The 19,386-nt window shown below is 49.9% G+C and overlaps 1 protein-coding gene across 2 annotated transcripts in view; it reads right to left on the bottom strand.

The window, feature by feature from the left end:
• The window catches only part of LOC137433945 (polypeptide N-acetylgalactosaminyltransferase 4), a 123,163-nt gene that overhangs the window by 65,512 nt on the left and 38,265 nt on the right, over nt 1–19,386 (bottom strand). For both annotated transcript variants that reach the window (XR_013624780.1, XM_068126455.2), the window contains exons 6-7: nt 1,424–1,609; nt 1,211–1,328 (exon numbers count right to left, since the gene is read on the bottom strand). Coding sequence is in view for 1 of the 2 variants with exons in the window: in XM_068126455.2 (XP_067982556.1) it covers nt 1,211–1,328; nt 1,424–1,609 (304 nt within the window). In the remaining variant the exon portion in view is untranslated. The remainder of the gene's footprint in view (nt 1–1,210; nt 1,329–1,423; nt 1,610–19,386) is intronic.

Here is a 19,386-nt window from a genome sequence, read left to right as displayed (position 1 = left end):
TCTTCTCCCCTCTTTTAGCTCCTTCACGAGCCTCGATTCAGTATACAAAAAAACAAAAAACAGTTTTTTCACATTTCAGCGAGGAACATTGCCATTCACACCACATAGGTTTTTTTTCTTTCATCTTTAGATCCATATTTTTAGCCATAATGTAGCAACGTAGCGTAACGTAGCGTTAGCATAACGTAGCGATCCTTGCTCAGGATCTTCGTCAGGTTCTAGCGCGCGAGTTAGCCAAAACATAAAAGTGAAAATATATCGAATTTTTTATTCATATTTACCTCAGCGCATTTCAGCGAGGAACATTATACACGGAATCTCAGCTGGTCGCAGAGCAGCGCGCTGATTCACTCAGAGCGATCACGTGATGTTCCAACTTTGCCGCCATAATCTCACAGTTATGCATTCGCACGTAATTCAGTTTTCAGCGAGGAACATTGCCATTCACACCACATAGGTTTTTTTTTCACTTTCATCTGATATTTGTGATTTATTTCAAACAAACTGTATTTCCCATCTACACGGCCATGTATTCTATTAACGTTATGTAAAGTACATAAATTGTGTGGATTACATCATTTGTGGATGTGATCAATTGCCAGTAACCATCTATATCCCTCCCCTCCCCTTCCCTCCTCCCCCTCCCTCCCTTCCCCCCTCCCCTCCCCCCTCCACCCTACCCTCTCCCCTTCCCCCCCTCCCTTTCCCCCATGCCCCTCCCTTTCCCCCCTACCCCTTCCTTTCCACTCTACCCCTTCCCCATCCCCCTCCCCTCCCCCTCCCTTTCCCCCATGCTCCTCCCTTTCCCCCCTACCCCTTCCTTTCTGCCCTACCCCTTCCCCACCCCCTCCCCTTTCCCCCATGCCCCTCCCTTTCCCCCCTACCCCTTCATTTCTGCCCCACCCCTTCCCCATCCCTCCCCTCCCTTTCCCCCAAGCTCCTCCCTTTCCCCCTACCCCTTCCTTTCTGCCCTACCCCTTCCCCACCCCCCTCCCCCTCCCCTTCCCCCTCCCCCACACTCCTCTCCCCCTCCCATCTCCTCTCCCCCTCCCCTCCCCCCCCCTCTCCACCCCCTCCCCCTCCACCCTCTCCTCCCCTCCATTCCCCTCCCCCCCTCCCCCTCCCTTCTCCCATTTACAAATGGCCACTGGCTTCGATACCAATACAATTTGGATTTGGGTGTGGGTATCTTCCAGATGGTGCTACTCACACGGAAGGACAGCTCCAGGTTCTCACCTCCCCACACCTCCATTCCAGCATCGTATGTGCCAATGTGTTCAAAGTAGCGTTTGCTTACAGCAAAAAGACCCCCTGCCATTGTTGGAGACCTAAGAAGGTTTAAAAACATTCAATAAAACTATGCTTTGTGCAATTACTTTTCCATAGGCCAAGTGCTTGAGTAAACAATTATTGGACTCATTACCTGAGGGTGTCAGCACGAGATGATCTTCTCTGGCGCTCATACTCTGGCACACTGTGCCACTGGAAGGTGAGACGCCAATCAAAACCACCAATAGCTGGCTCACCCGTCTGCATGTAATATTCAAACGTCATCCAGTCTATGGTATCAATGACTGGGCAAACAACAGAACTCTCATTTTGCATAATTCTGCATGCAAAGGAAAAGAAAATGGGGATTGGAGAGAAAGGAAGGTAAATTAGAGAATATAAATGGAAGAGAATGACCAAGTAGTTCACTCAAGAAGAGCATCACATCAATTCACGATATTATATTTTGCCTATAAAGGGCATGTGATCGAGAGCCCACTGATTGTTAATAACCAAGTGTAAACAAGCACCGGTAAACTTTTTACAGTGTGTACTTTCTAAATTTATGTATTCCGTTCAAAATTGTTGTTGCATGTGCAAAATTGTTGTTGCATGTGCAAAATTGTTGTTGCATGTGCAAAATTGTTGTTGCATGTGCAAAATTGTTGGTGCATGTGCAAAATTGTTGGTGCATGTGCATGTTGTTGCATATGAAATTGTTGTTGAACTTCAAATTCATAATGCATGTTATTATGGAATCCAGTCGAGGTTTGAGAGGCAGAGATAAAATTTCATCATCACATATGATGATGACGATGACGACGATGTGTGTATAAGTGTGGTTTTATTGCAAAGGGTTCCTGCTATAATAGAATAATACTACATTTACTTGGTTGGAAAGGTAATAATGTAGTGACTTGGAACAAAAAATAGCATCCGATTAATCATTAAAATGCCTATTTTCAAATCCTGTCTTTCCAGGAGGGAAGAGGAAGAAGCAGGATTTGAAACTTTAAGTTTAAGGTAGCGGTTCCAAAAGCACAACAGAAACTCTTTACAAAGCGTGATGGACACAGGAGCACACAAATATATATATATATATATATTATATATATATATATATATATATATATATATATATATATATATATATATATATATATATATATATATTAGGGTGGGCTTCAAAAAATCAAAATGCAGATTGTCTCCGGGACATGGTCTATTATTGTTCCTTTTGGTGTCAAAGGAAACCACACCAAATTTGAATGGAATCCAATAATATTTAGGGGTGCCACATCAGTGATAAATTTTCCCCCATGCAAAAATAGGAATTCCCATTTTTTTGGCTGTATATACACAAAATAAATACATAATTATATATATACATTAAATATAATATTAAAAATAAATATATAGTAAATATACATTAAATAATAAATATACATAAATACACATTATACATTATATATATACAATATATTATACATACAGTTTTGAAACTTCCTATGATCACTATCTGGGCAATTTTCATGCATGTTTTGTACAGGTTCCCGGGGTCAGGGGTACGCTTTTTTAGTGTGTAATATGTAGGCCTAACTTATTGACTGTGGCTCTTTTGTAGAGAGTGACCCTGTGGAGTAAGAATTAACAGGATTTTACCCACATTCTTGCTTAATTTGCAGATATGGCATGTGCTAGTACCAGTGTTTCATTGAAAACTCGGGCTCAGGATAATGTGTATCTCATTGGGTCCACTTCTGGAGATGCCATCAAAGGTGCCAAGCTCCCGACTGTGCATCAATCTCTTGTCCTGTTTTTCCATCACCTGAAGAAGGAGAATCGCACTGCCCGGGAGAGTGCAACCCTCACCATTGAAGAGGTTGTGAAGTTCTGGGAAAAAGCTCACCTACCTACAACGACGGAGCAGCACTGCATCCATCGTTTGGAGAGGCTATATGAAGAATGGAGGAGCCTCCAAAAAGGTGCAAAGCGGGGTGGTGCGACCCAAGAGAAAAAGGAAGTATCCTTCAAGGCCTCCTTGGAGAAGACGTTTGATCTTAGGCATGCAGATTCGGAGGCCATAATCACCAACCCCGAGGACAGGAAGTTTCTTCACGATCAATTCTCAGAGAGGAAGGCTTCAATGGGATCTGTAGACACTGTGTGGGAAGCAAAAACGTTCTTGTGTGTTTGAAAGATCAGCAGCCACGAGATGATTATCGTGAACTCCTAGAACTGACTGTCATCTACATGGGAGGAATCCCACCTCGTGGAATCCGGATCATGGCTCCAGGAGCAATGCACAGAGCCAGATGGATGGCAAAAGCACTATATTCACTACAGGTGTTCATGTTTCAGTCAGAGTTCCACTTGACACTTCGAGAGGCGAGAGAACTCCGAGCCTTCAACATTTTTGTCTGCCTTGTGTATGTACAGGCTTGGTTTCGGGCTCCACAAGCTATTGAGGCTCCCCTGAATGACATTAACCTCTTCAAGAAGTTGGAAAAGTTTGAACAAATCAATCAGAAGATGGCTCAGGCAGCCTTGAAGGCACTTGGCCGCCACACGTGGTACATGAGCCCAGTACTAGTGGCATTTGCATTCTTTGACACCAGAATTGACAAAGAAAGCAAGATCAATATGATTGAAGCATTGAAAAATGACGGTGAAAACCCCTCTCCAAAGAGACCAGCTATCAAACGAGGAACCACCCTGTCAATCGCTGGCCTCATAACAAAACACACCAAGCATTTCTTCAGCATCCTAGGGACCCCAACTGATTGGATGGATAAGGATCCTGGTTCATGGGAGCAAGAAACCAGCTTTCAGGAAGCAAAGAAAGCCGCCAGTGGCTTAGTCGTGGTGAACGACAGGGCAGAAAGGGGTGTCGCATTGATACAAGACTACAATAAGCTCCTTACAAAGGATGAAGAGCAAAAGCAAGCTCTGCTCCAAGTTGTTGCTGCTCACAGGAAGATGTACCCCGATGCCAAGAAGGCAACAGTGGTGAAACAGGCCCAGAAATAGGAGTTACATTTCTCATTATATTTGGGTTTTTTAATATTATGTGATATGGTGTCTCTTCATTTTATGAACTGAACATTTGGATTGTTATCATTGAATTTGAGTTTTCATAGCAATATATGTGCAGCTATTGTAACTTGTGTTTGCTAGAATACAAAGAAAGTGAGTGGAGGGTGGATTTTCATAAAACAAACTTCTGGTTTTGCTTTCGATCCATATATAGAAAAGTTTTGTAGACACCTTTAGTTTGAAGGCTGATGTGGCACCCCTAAATAAAATCAGATTGCTTTCATATTTGGTGTCTTTTCATTTTGGAACAAAAGGAACAACATAAAGCCATGTCCCAGTAAATATTTAAAAAAAATTATTTTGAGCACCACCCTAATATATACACAAAGAATTAAGTTAAGCACCCCCCCCGTTTTTTTACAACCTCGCACATTACAAGTTTGTTGTCGTCAAAACAGTGTAATATACCCATGTTATTGCTATATTTTCTGGAGAAGTGATATTATGGTCACATAAAAACATAACAATCATGCCGTTTTCAATATGTTAGTCTGAATAATTTAAGGTGAAATTTTTTGGGAATTTTAGGCATATTTTCACCACAATTTAAGTATGGAGCTATAGGTCCATCACGGACAGTGTGGATGACGTTTATGTTTTCTAACGTACAGTCATTGTTCTGAGAAGACCTCTAGCGATCTTTGCGTCAATAACGTGTGTAGGACCCACGTGATCGGATCACTGACTCAACCCTACGTCTCATAGACCCTGTAAGCCGTCGTATGCGTTGCTGTGGCAGGTTGTTCCCTTCCCGATGTAATGCACGTTCCAATTCATCCAGATTGGCTATTGGAGGGACCATCTTCGCAATTTGTCGTCCCAACATGTCCCGAACGTGCATTACATCGGGAATGGAACAACCTGCCACAGCAACGCATACGACGGCTTACAGGGTCTATGAGACGTAGGGTTTAGTCAGTGATCCGATCACGTGGGTCCTACACACGTTATTGACGCAAAGATCGCTAGAGGTCTTCTCAGAACAATGACTGTACGTTAGAAAACATAAACGTCATCCACACTGTCCGTGATGGACCTATAGCTCCATACTTAAATTGAGGTGAAAATATGCCTAAAATTCCCAAAAAATTTCACCTTAAATTATTCAGAATAAAATATTGAAAACGGCATGATTGTTATGTTTTTATGTGACCATAATATCACTTCTCCAGAAAATATAGCAATAACATGGGTATATTACACTGTTTTGACGACAACAAACTTGTAATGTGCGAGGTTGTAAAAAAACGGGGGGGGTGCTTAACTTAATTCTTTGTGTATATATATATATATTGTTACGGATCCCGGATTAAGATGTTATTTTACCGAGCGGTTGGTATTACCGCGTCCGAACAGTTACTCCCCGATTCCACCCGACGTTGACCAGATCGCACCGCAGATATTCAATCGGGAAACCTCTAAAGCGACCGAAAGAGAATGAAAAGAGAAGAAGACAGAGTACGGAGGAAGAACAGATTTATTATACACACACAAGCAAAAAAGAAAGAGCGACCAAAATTATTTACAGCAATGGATGGAAGAAGCCGTCACACAGTGCATCGTTAGCTTAAACTATTCATTTTACTTAACCCCAAGACAACGAGTAGGACAGACGACGTTCACACTTACACGGGGGATATTGCAGGCAGGTAGGGCTTGAGGTGGATTGCTGGAGAGGGAGGCAGGGTCGGAGGCAGCAGCTCTCAATTCCTCGCGGTTTTGGTGGGAAAACCCTCCGTCGCGTATCCGCTGCCGATGCTGTAGACGTCACGCGCTGGCTCGGTCACACCTGCTCCTCTCCTTCTGGTGGAGCCGTCTCCCTCCTCTCAGCGCGTCTCTCCAAAGCTGGTTTCCTCTCCTCTTTGGCTTGGAGCGTCTCGCCTCTCACCGCTCACAGCTCAGCTCACAGCTCCTTTTCGTATGTCACCTCTTCGCTCATCTCTCATCTGGTGAAGCAGTCCCTTCCAGTCCCTTTTATTACTCCGGGCGGAATCAAGCCGCCGGCTGCGAGGGCACGCCTACCGGGTCGCTAACCGCGGTGCTGGTTGGCCAAGTGGGGTTGGCTCACTCCTCCCCTCTATGACGAGGTGGAGACACGCCTTTCTTCTCCGAGATTAGCACATGGGCAATGGCGGCTTGCGGGATTGAACACCACTCGCACCGCTTTTGAAAGGAACTTTGGGAGAGCGGAGATGATTGGGGAAATTGAAAGGGCCTACACTTATTTCGTTTGATACAATGCAGAGTCAATCTAGTGGGAAACACATATTTAGCCTACATGGAATAAGGAAATACACTATTTAAAAAGATATATCATGGCCTACGTGTAAGTTTCATGGAATTAACTAGGAGGACGGCTGCGACCATTATTTACATTATGAGGGTGTTACACATAACAAAACCATACTTTTCACATTCGTTACACTTCCTCCAAAATTGTTACACTTCTCAAAAACCGTTACACTTCTCAAATTCGTTACACTTCTCAAAACCGTTACAATATATTGTTACCGACACGACTTTGATGTTAAGGTGGGCCGAGCGGAATGGCCGTCGTGTCCGCACAAATTACCCGATTGTACTCGAACGTTGACGAAGCCGCGCCACGCTGGCTCAATAAGGAAAAAGAAGACACGGCTGGGTTTCAAATGACACGACACCCAGGGTTCAGTTCTCAAGACCTCCGGAGGAGATTATATTCGTTCGGAAGGTCAGATTACAGGGACGAGAGGTACAACATAGAAAGACAAGCACTTAGACACAATCTTATATTATTCCCAACAGACGACAGATAAACGGGACAAAGCTGACTCACACGGGGTTTGATGGCTAGGAAAGCGGGTATCGATGGCTCAAGGTGCACTCTTGGCTCAAGGACAGGGTCGACCCGGTCCGGTCTAGAGATGCGGGGAGGTCGCAGCGCTCGGATGGCGTCTTGTCTGCTCAAGCTGGGGGCGCATCTGACGTCACGTCCGCTACGTGGCCGCGTATATCCGGCGGGGAGTGACACGCCCTCAGCTCGTCAGCTCCGCCTCGTGGAATCGGCACGTTGCTTCTCATTGGGTGCGTGCGGGGGGGGGGTTACCGGCTCCGCCCCTGACGAGGAGCTGACAAGGAGCCCCTTCGTGGTAACCCCGTGGAGCGCATGGTCTGGAGCGCATCGTCTGGAGCGCATTGTCGATGGCGGCGAACCGAGCCGGTGGGAGGACGCACACTCCCCCCCGCGCAGCGCCCCTCTGTTGTTGTAGACGGGGAAGAAGATGGGAGGAGGTATGGGAAAGGTCCTAAACTCACTACTGATGCCATATAATCACATTCTGGTGCAACGAAGAGTCAGAATTAATGGAAACGAGTCCTTAACTGACATAGATTAAGAATAACTAGCAAGATGTCCGAAAGTTGTCTACGTGTGGTGCGGTGGACCTGGGCACGACATTTAATGGGGGAATAAGGGGAAGGTCGGCTCTACTGAGTGTTATTTACATGCAATGGGACTAGGGAATGGGGGATTGGGGAAAGTTGGGGAGTATTGGAGAAATAGGGGAATATTTACAAGCGGATATGGAGGCCAAATTCCATATTCGCAACATTGCACCCTTCTCTACCCTCGGGGCGTCCCGACCCGATAAATTTTTACCTACTTTAGTGTGGCACGCAATGTAGTTCCCTCTACTATTAACTCTACCCTGAGTGCGACAGTTTTACAGATATTCACAAATGAGTAAATATGTCCCCCTGCGACGTTGCACCCTTCTCCTCACAGAAACACACCCACAGGATAACCGAATCCGGAAAGAATTCGCAAACTAAACATACAGCCGGTAGGGAGCATTATTTACACGACTACGCTGCTATTTACACTACGATCCAGGACCTGTTTTTGGAGGAACACATGCAGATGTTATGCATAGAGAGAGCGCGCTTGCCAGCATCGATACACCAACCCACGAGTGCTCTGTGGCCGACGGCCTTTAATAACGTGCAGAGCACCCTTCCCGAGCATCAAAAGCACCACCCCACCACCAATCGGTGCAGTCACCATTGTTCATTGGAATAAAAATAAATTCGACAACCCCTAACCCTGCAGGTGTCTCTTGCTCTTCTTGTGGTGCACTTGGTGTTAACTAAAAGTGGTTCACCTGTATGGCATAGGTGCCACGTTGACCCATAGGTCCATCCCCGGGTGGTGCTTGGCCGCAAACGAACTGCGGTCCATTGTGGGTGGCCACAAACATTGCGGTCCATATGGTGTATCGATCCCGGCAGCAAACAGCGAAAGTGCAGGCCCACAACTGCGCAGCCAGCACCTCTCTCTCCTCTCTCTCTACCCCAAAGCCAGATCCTCGGAGGTGGGAGACAAAAGAAGCAGACAAGTGAGTAAGGTGGTAAGGGCGCAAAAGTGCACGCAATGTAAGGTGATGCACACTGGGGGCACATGGGAACCAGGTGAGACAGGTACGTTCCTATCGTACGCCCCCCCCCCCCCACCAGGTAACCTACATGGCCCCTCCCTTACCCCTTACTGTATCCACAAAACACAACACTACCCATAAACATCTACTTTACAAATCAACAAACATCCCTACTGTCTTCCCCGTTCCTCCCATAAACCAAATTCGTCTTCTCTCCCTCCTAACCAATCAAATTTGCCATTTTCAACTCTCATCAAAATTTGCCATCTCCAACTGCACATCAAAATTTGCCATTACCAATTCATCATCAGTCCCTCCTAGGGAGGGAGAGATGGAATCACCCCAATGTCTCATCCACGTCGTGATGCGTCTCACAAATCCACACAGCAATCTCATTTCCTGCAACAAACAAAGAAAACACAGGTGTGGAGTCATCATCATCACCACAGGTAAGTGGCTGCGTATGGTGCGACAGGTTCATCAATCCTAACTATTTCCTAAATGACTTTACAACTTTACACTACCCGGGGTCTTTCTCCGGCCAAACCATTGGCCCTCTTACACTATTGGTTCTAAAAACCAATTCCCATTGGCCAGACTGTGGTGCTTTTCAATTTGGGGTCTCACTCCCCCGATTCATCTCCCGGTGCCCTCGCACAATTTCTGGGCTGCGGCGTGTACCTCTCCCAGTGGGTCTACCCACCTGCACACCTCCACCACTGCAGTTGCCTCCGAGCTTACCTGCTCCTTGCCCTAACCTAACTACTTGGGGAAGGCCCTCTGGCACTCTCCCCACTCGGTGCCCTCTCTGGCACTGGGCTACCCGGGTCCGTCCTCCGGATCCTCGGGCCCCATCCACAACTCTACCGGCTCCCAGAGCCCACCTGCGGCCTCACCTGGCCGACATCCTCACAGTGGTGGAGTGCCCAACCAACTACACGCACTAACAGGCTACACGCCAAGCCATTTCCACAACACTAATGCACCCATTCACAACACCATTCTGCAACCGCACCACAAGTGCCAATATCCAACCACAATTTACCTGTACCCTCTACCTAACACTTACACTACCCGCCCCGGGTACTCGTGAAAGGGGGTCCACTCTTCCCCCATCCACACCTTCGCACCATGCACACCACTCCGTACCACTTACTCCAACTCTCTCCACACACCTGTACTTGCACACCTGTGCTCTCACACCTGGTGCCACCTGCACCCTTCTCTCCCCAAGCGCATTCGCGCTGATCCACAACACTCACTACTCATACACTGCTCCACACACCTGTCCAGTTGCACACCTGTGCAATCACACCTGTTCAATTCTCACACACACAGCATCATCTCAGCTAACTACTCCCTTCTGAAACTTGCGCTTCCCAGTCGTCCCTTTAAACTATTGCGCTCCCACGTCATTATCATCCATACTAATCTACCTGCGTCCCCACTACAGGTATCAGTCACTAACTAAACTTAACGTTACCTAATGTCATCTTCTAGATCCCTACACACAATATCCTAACCCACCCGGGCTAGTTTTCACTGCCATACACCCCATAAGCTAGTGCGCATTTGCCCCACTCATGGGAAAGGTGGCAGGGATGCCACCCTCTCCCACCGGGCCTATCGCTCCTCAATCCCCCAGTCCTCTGGCACTAATAAGCCCCCCTTATTCAGAGGTACTGGGTCCCGCCTCGGCATCTAAAGCCGAGGCAATCCACGGGGGCGCCTGCTCGCCGGTGTAAGGCCATATCCGGTCAGCGTGGACGATCCGAGGGAGGGCTCGTGGCCCCATTTTGATCTTAAAGACCACGTCACAGATTTGCGACAGGACGACTCCTGGGCCTTGCCAGGGGGAGGTGAGTTTTGGGCACCTTCCCTTCCGCCTCCGGGGATTAAAGAACCAAATCTTCATCCCCGGAGCGTATTGACTCCCCTGGCTCCGGTCGTCGTACCTGCGCTTCATCTTTTCCCCCGCCAGATGGAGTTGGCGGCGGGCGAAGGCATGGACTAGCTCCATGCCTTCCTCTAGGTGACGTGCGTACCCCTCCCTCGGCGGGTTAACCACTGTGTCTGGCACGGGACCGCATAGCAAGTCGGCGGGAGCCCGTAACTCCCGCCCATACATAAGCAACGCTGGACTGCATGCGGTGGCCCCGTGCTGGCTGGTTCGGTAGGCCATGAGCAAATAAGGGAGATGTTCGTCCCAGTCATCCTGACGGGTGGTGGTGAACAGTGCCAGTTGTTGGATTAGAGTTCGGTTGAATCTTTCCACCATCCCGTCAGATTGAGGTCTTAAAGGCGTTGTTCTGGTTTTCCGAATTGACAGGAGACTGCACACATCTTTTAGCAATTTGCTCTCAAAATTTCGTCCCTGGTCGGTGTGCAACTCCTGTGGAATCCCATGCCGGCACACAAATCCTTCCACGAAGGCCTGCGCTACCACCCCTGCTTCTTGGTTGGGGAGGGCGTAGGCCTCCGGCCACTTGGTGAAGTAGTCCATCACAACGAGGATGTACTTATTACCTAGGCGGGTGCGGGGTAGTGGGCCTAGGATATCCATGGCCACCCGCTCTAGGGGGGCCCCCACCTGGTGTAATTGAAGGGGGGCCCTCATCCTCCGTGCTGGTCCCTTTTTGGCAGTACAGGCGTCGCATCTCCGACACCAGTCCTGTATGTCGCGCCCCATATTCACCCAATAGAACCTCCGGCGGACCCGAGATATTGTCTTTGTCCTGCCCAAATGGCCGCCGGAGCGGGTACCATGCACCTGTTGCAATATGACGTTCTTGAATTTGTCAGGGACTATCACCAGCCAGGAAGTTCTATCAGAGGGAACCTCCACCCACTTGCGATACAAGATGTTGCCTTTCAATTCCAGGGTCTGCCACTGAGCCCAATATGCCTTTGTCTGCGCCCCGAGGGGGGTGACCTCTTCCCCCTTTGGTCTTTGCCCCAATTTGACCCATTGGAACACCGGCCCCAGAACAGGATCCTCCTGCTGGGCCGTGCTCCAAGCCAACTCTCCAAATTCCTCGTCCGCGGTTAGTGGCAAAATTGGCCCTCTCACCCGGGTTGCCCGGACGACGAGAATCGGGGCGGAATCGCCCAATTGCTCCCTCTCCTCGTGTCTCGCACAAAATTTACAGTTTTCCCCCAGACAAGGACGCCGAGAGAGTGCGTCCGCATTACCATGGGCCTTCCCGGCCCTATGGGCCACATCAAAATCGTACTGCTGCAACTTTTCCAACCACCTTGCAATTTGGCCCTCCGGTTCCTTGAACCGAAGGAGCCATTGCAAGGAGGAATGGTCAGTTCTAACCAAAAATTCCCGCCCGTACAAGTACGGGTGGAAATGGTTCATGGCAGCCAGCATAGCCAATAACTCTTTGCGAGTGACACAATAATTTCGCTCGGGCCTACTTAAGGCCCGACTATAATAACCAATCACTCTCTCCACGCCCTCCTGTGTCTGAGACAAAACTGCGCCCAATCCTTCCTGGCTCGCATCCGTGTCCAGGGTAAATGCCCCGTCGCTAGTGGGGTAAGCTAGAAGGGGTGCGGATGTCAGACACCCCTTCAATTTTTGGAAGGCCACGTGGCACTCCCGTGTCCAATTAAATCGCGTCCCCTTCTCCGTAAGCCGGTGGAGGGGACGGGCCAACTCCGCAAATTTCGCCACAAAGCGCCGGTAGTAGGAGCAGAGTCCCAAAAATCCCCGCACCTCTTTGATGGTACGTGGTGCGGGCCACTCCTCTACCGCTTTAATTTTGTCTGGGTCCGTTTTTACCCCCTCGCGGCCGATCACGTGACCTAGATAGGCCACCTCTCTTGCAAACAAAGTGCACTTACTCGGGTTCAGCTTCAACCCTGCCTGTCTGAGGCACCCGAACACCTGGTCCAAATTAGCTACTGCCTGGGGGAACGTTTGGGCATGTACCAGGACGTCATCCAGGTACACCAGGCATGATTGCCATGGCATGCCGCCTAGTACATGCTCCATCAATCTCTCAAAGGTGGCGGGGGCGTTACACAAACCAAACGGCATCACAGTAAACTGATACAGTCCCTTACCTGTGGAAAATGCCGTTTTCTCCTTCCCTGCCCTATGCATCTCCACCTGCCAATACCCACTCTTGAGGTCCAAAGTTGTGAACCAATTTGAGCCCGCAACGGCATCGAGGGTGTCATCAATCCTTGGCAGGGGATATGAGTCCTTGAGTGTCACGTTGTTTAGCTGGCGATAGTCCACGCAGAACCGCGTGGTCCCATCCTTCTTTTTGACCAGCACAATAGGTGACATCCAAGGACTTCCCGAGGGCTCGATCACACCTGCGTCGAGCATTTTTGCAACCTGCTCGTCAGCTTCCGCCCTCTTGCTCCAAGGGAGCCGTCGGGCGGCCTGACGAATAGGCCGGGCCTCACCGGTGTGGATCTGATGTTTCACCAGGCCCGTACGTCCAATATCCTCGGTGGACAGGGAGAAGAGGTCCAAATGGGACCCAACCAGTTTGTGTAAGGCCTCCCTCTGGGTACCTCCCAACTCTACGCTACTACGATTTACCATCTCGCAAATGGGATCGGGCCAATTCCTACTTCTTATTGAAGGCTCCCCCCGGGGTCGGCTCGGCTGGACGTTCTCGCCCCTCACTGTCGCGACTTCCTCAACTGGGGTGCAGCCAGCTACCCTCGTGCCCCTTACTATAGTGCGTGGTTCTGTACTCACATTTACTACTCGGACGGCCACTACCGGCCCGTCCGTTTTTACAAGGGTGCGGCCCACGATCAAACCCGGTATGGACTGCGCTGCCACCGGTTCGACCAGGCCGCAGGACTCCTGCCATGTTGGGCGAGCTGCCCACCGGGCCGGCACTATCGCCTCGGCCCTTGGGGGAATGGTCACGGCCTCGGAAGCCTCCAGCTCCGCTCTCTCGGCCGTGCTCACTCCCCCTAACGGCAGCTCTTCTACTCCCACCTGCAGGATCCCCCGGCACAAGTCGATTTTACAACCGCTGGCAGTCAACAGGTCCAACCCTATTAAACATGGGTCGCACACCTCCGCCACCCAAACATCTATCTCCCTCCTTACCGACCCTAACTTGAGGGTCACAGAACCACGCCCTATGATCGGGGCCGTTACCCCGGTAGCAAGCTGCAAACTATAATTTTGCAGGCGCTGGATCTTATCCCAGCCACCTGCGCTCGAATCAAGGACCACAGGGCTGATGATCGTGGCGCTAGCTCCTGTGTCCACTACGGCGTCTACCCCCACGCCGGCAATTTTGCATCTAATTGTCAGGCTACCGGTTCCAATTTGGCCACAATAAATGACCTGTCGCGTCAATGAGGGCTCTCCTCCATCCTCTGTTGCCGAACACCGCCCTACGTGCCCGACACCTTCTAGTTTCCCGGGGTCTGGCGGGGGGGTGTCTGGGGTCGGCTAACCCGCTCCCCCCTGGGCGGAGTTGAGGACCTCAACCGCCGGGGATCATCCTGGCGCATGGCTCGACAGTGCCGCGCCAGGTGACCCGGACGGTTGCAAGTATAGCACCTCACCTGATAAGGTGCTTGCCTCCGGAATTCCAAATTCCCCCCCCTGTAGGTCCGAATTGGATTACCCGCTCGTGGTCCACCGCGGGCCACCTCCGGGGCCGCCTGCCATGGTCCAGGTCCCGCCAGGCGCTGGTCCACCAGCCTCCGGACCATGCCCGCCAGGTCAGGACCCACGTCGGGGGCGGGTCCCCTAAGGGGTCCGCCCTCCATCGGGGGTCCCACCTGGCGGACCGCCATTGCGAGACGCTCGCCCCCTCGGGCTAGGGGCCTCGCTGCTTCCCAACGGGCCGCAGCGTCAGCCGCCTGGCTCAGAGTCTGCGGGCGCCACATGGCGAGCTGTTGCCGGAGCTCAATATCCGGGAGGGCCTGGATAAAATGGTCCAGCGCCAGGCTTTCCCGGGAATCCGCTGCCATGCTAGCATGTGCGATCCCCACTGCGCGGCGAATGTCGTGGGCAAGTTCCCCGATGGCTTCCTGGGGCTTGCGTTTTCACAGCGCGAGCTGAGCTTTAACAAGCTCGCTCTGCTGTTCTATGCCGAATCGATTAATTAGGGCGTCGCGGAGGGCTGGCAGGGTGAGAGCACCTGCTGGTAATGCCGTCAGCACCTCCGCCGCCGCGCCGCACAATGCGGCCACCAGGTGTACTCCACCTTCGTCCTCACCCCAACCGTTGCCCTTACACACACAGTCGAACTGCGCCAGGTACGCGCGTAGATCACTCTTGCCGTCATACGGCGCGAGTGGGACCTTGTGGGACCACCTCGTATGTGAGTCGTTGCCCGCCTGCCGGACCCCGTGCGTCGCCCCTTGCGGGGTCAGCGCGGGGCCGAACCGGCCGGGCCCCCACAGTACACTACCCCCAAGGGGCTCTCGTGCCTCCCCGGTCCCTCCAACAACTACCCCTGTTGGTGTCGATGCATGGGTCACACCTCCGCAACCCGCTACCCATTCCATACCACCACAACCTTGCTCACCCACACCTCGCACCTCTCGTTCCATACCCTCCGGACCAGCCATACACCTCACTCTTGGCCTCTCACGAACATCCGGGTCTATCTCGACCCCCAAGCTTATTAAATCACCTGGCGCATCATACGCACGACCATATTGGTCACCACTTACACCGGGTCCTCTTTCTCTTCGCTTCTCCTCCATCACCTGCGAATCCCTCATCCGGTTAATGAGCACATCATCACGATCCGAACACAGACTCTGGACCAATTCTTTTACCTCCTCTTTTATCTCTTTCTTATCCTCTCTCCGTCGCTTTTTAATTTCGCTCACCCCCTCTTCCACTTCTTCTAATTTCTGCTTCACCTCCTTCATCTCCTCGTGCGCCCCTTTAAGTTCTTCCTCTAACTCCACTTTATTTTTTTCTATGTGCTCCCGCACCTCCCGCTCTTTAACCTCCATCACCTCTACCACTTTGTTCATTTTTTTCGTCAAGTCCTCATGTACCGTCTGACACTCTTTTTTAATTACCCCTACGTCCTTTTTCATCTCCTTCTGCGTCGATTTTAACCCCTCTATTACCGCTGTGTTCTTCTTTACCTGTTCCCCCAACTCCTTTTGTCCCACTGTCAGTTGTTCTACTCCCAGCGTCAACTCCTCTATACCCCCTTGCAATTTTACAGTCCCCTTTCTCACCTCCTTCTCCATGCGCTCCTTACAGTGCCTCACCTCCTCGCGCACTCCTCCGACCTCCTCACTCACTCCTCTTCTGATCCCCTCTCCCATCACTTGCATCTCCTGCCCAGATGCCACCCTCATCTGCTCCATTTCCTCCCTGTGAGCATCTAATTTCGTTTCTACCCCCATTCTGACCCCCTCTATCTGCTGCTCCATTTGTTTAACTTCCCTTTCCGCTTGGTCCCTCATGTCCCTCAATTTGCCTTCCATACTGTTTTCTAACCCCTCTAACCCATTTTTCACTCCCTCTATCTGATTCTCCTGGGCAGCCATTCTATTTTCTACCCCCATTAACCCATTTCTCACCTCTTTTATCCCATTGTCTAACCCCTCAAAATTTTTGTCTACCTTCTCACCAGTACCCCTCGCTTCGTCCCTCATTACCCCCATTTGGTTTCCCAACCGCTCACTATCAGCCCTCATTCCCACCATTTGTTCCATAAGGGCCCTCATTTGCAGGAGGAAAAGGTTCGAATCCACCAGGGGCGCTGCCGCGGGCGTGGACGCCGTGGCCACCTCGTGCGTGACAACGCTATTTTGCGACCCTGCCGCCCTCACTGCTTCGCTCTCCTCGCGTCCCTCAATTTGGTCCTGGACCGACCCTGCTTCACTCTCCCCTACCGGACCCCAGCCGTCTTGATCCGCCATAGCGCGACTTTCAAAATTCGAGTTTCGTAACACCAATCCAAATTTTGCTGTTATAATTTCGTCGAGCGCAGTAACCGCGGGACCGCGCTCCGGATCGATTTGGTCGAGCGCCGTACGCGCTCCGGCTCGATTTTCCCTCCCAAAATTTGGGCCTAACTAATTTAGTCCCGGGTCCGAATCCCACTCCTGACACCAATTGTTACCGACACGACTTTGATGTTAAGGTGGGCCGAGCGGAATGGCCGTCGTGTCCGCACAAATTACCCGATTGTACTCGAACGTTGACGAAGCCGCGCCACGCTGGCTCAATAAGGAAAAAGAAGACACGGCTGGGTTTCAAATGACACGACACCCAGGGTTCAGTTCTCAAGACCTCCGGAGGAGATTATATTCGTTCGGAAGGTCAGATTACAGGGACGAGAGGTACAACATAGAAAGACAAGCACTTAGACACAATGTTATATTATTCCCAACAGACGACAGATAAACGGGACAAAGCTGACTCACACGGGGTTTGATGGCTAGGAAAGCGGGTATCGATGGCTCAAGGTGCACTCTTGGCTCAAGGACAGGGTCGACCCGGTCCGGTCTAGAGATGCGGGGAGGTCGCAGCGCTCGGATGGCGTCTTGTCTGCTCAAGCTGGGGGCGCATCTGACGTCACGTCCGCTACGTGGCCGCGTATATCCGGCGGGGAGTGACACGCCCTCAGCTCGTCAGCTCCGCCTCGTGAATCGGCACGTTGCTTCTCATTGGGTGCGTGCGGGGGGGGGTTACCGGCTCCGCCCCTGACGAGGAGCTGACAAGGAGCCCCTTCGTGGTAACCCCGTGGAGCGCATGGTCTGGAGCGCATCGTCTGGAGCGCATTGTCGATGGCGGCGAACCGAGCCGGTGGGAGGACGCACACTCCCCCCCGCGCAGCGCCCCTCTGTTGTTGTAGACGGGGAAGAAGATGGGAGGAGGTATGGGAAAGGTCCTAAACTCACTACTGATGCCATATAATCACATTCTGGTGCAACGAAGAGTCAGAATTAATGGAAACGAGTCCTTAACTGACATAGATTAAGAATAACTAGCAAGATGTCCGAAAGTTGTCTACGTGTGGTGCGGTGGACCTGGGCACGACATTTAATGGGGGAATAAGGGGAAGGTCGGCTCTACTGAGTGTTATTTACATGCAATGGGACTAGGGAATGGGGGATTGGGGAAAGTTGGGGAGTATTGGAGAAATAGGGGAATATTTACAAGCGGATATGGAGGCCAAATTCCATATTCGCAACAATATATATATATATATATATATATATATATATATATATATATATATATATATATATATATACGTATATATATATACGTATATATATATACGTATATATATATATATACGTATATATATATATATACGTATATATATATACGTATATATATATATATACGTATATATATATATATACGTATATATATATATATACGTATATATATATACGTATATATATATATATATATATATATATATATATATATATATATATATATATATATATATATATATATATATATATATATATATATATATATATATATACAGTGAAACCTTGACTTACGAGTTTAATTCGTTCTGTGACCGAGCTCGTAACTCAATTTGCTCGTTTCTCAAATTAAATTTCCCCATTAAAAGGCATTGAAATGCTATTAATCCGTTCCAGCCCCCCAAAAAAACCACACCAATTTTTTTAGTTACGTGTTTTTAAATAAGAAAAATGTACTTTATAAATAACAAATAATGTATAAACAAGCACGACCTCGTATATACTGTTCATAATAAAAGAGAATGTTGTAGCGACCCATGGGTCCCCCAAGCAAGACCGGCATCAGAATCTCCTTGCTCCAGCCGGTGACGTCACCGGCGGGGATCCCCGGCGCCATAGTGGCTGGTCACGTGACCGCCAAAGCATCCCGCGCATGCGGGTATAATGAGCTACACCTGTGGATCACGTGACCACCGAAGCACGCCTCGCTTGAGGCGTGGCTTTCGGTTTCGGTTTGGGTTTTTGGTTTTGCTTTATAAGGCAGCCCGATAAACGGGCTTTTTAGTGTTCCCGAGTTGGTTTTACGAATAAACATCTTCTCGGACGAGTTTGTGCCTTGCCATCCTTTTATCCGTATTCTGCTGGAGTCCAGACTCCTTCAATGTAAAGAAATAAACTGGTTTTATTAAGTGTTGTGGCGGACACGAAAGCACTGACGTGGTGACATCACCCCGCACACCAAGTGGGGGTGGGCCACGCCGGGGAGAGAGGCGTGGCCTCAGGATATAGACGGGGCGCGCAGCCTTGAGCAGCCTAGTGCTGCAGTTTGAATAAAGACTCTTGTATGAACCGCGTTGTCCGCTTACTCCTTGCGTAAGCATTAGCGCGCGCAGCATCGCGCTACAGTGTATTTACCTTGAAGACCAGACGAAGATGCTGGCGGAGGTGGAGGAGATAACTTTTGCCCTTTTCACAACACTTTCCTCGCTTTCACTTGCAGGGCGTTTCAATAAAAACCTGTCCAACGAGGTTTGTTTCTTCCTCCCTTTCAAAATGTTTCGAAAATTCTCCATCTCTTCATGGATAGAGGTCCGGAGCTTTGAAATAATCGTAACGCCCTTGGCTGGCGTTATAGCCTTTATAGACTCCTTCTGCTTCAAAATCGTACATATCGTAGAAGTACTACGAT

The sequence above is a fragment of the Myxine glutinosa genome, chromosome 10 (assembly GCF_964187855.1).
Source record: "Myxine glutinosa chromosome 10, kmMyxGlut1.1, whole genome shotgun sequence".
Lineage (NCBI taxonomy): Eukaryota > Metazoa > Chordata > Myxini > Myxiniformes > Myxinidae > Myxine > Myxine glutinosa.
Note: the sequence above shows the minus strand (reverse complement) of the source record. Positions and strands in the feature narration are given on the sequence as shown.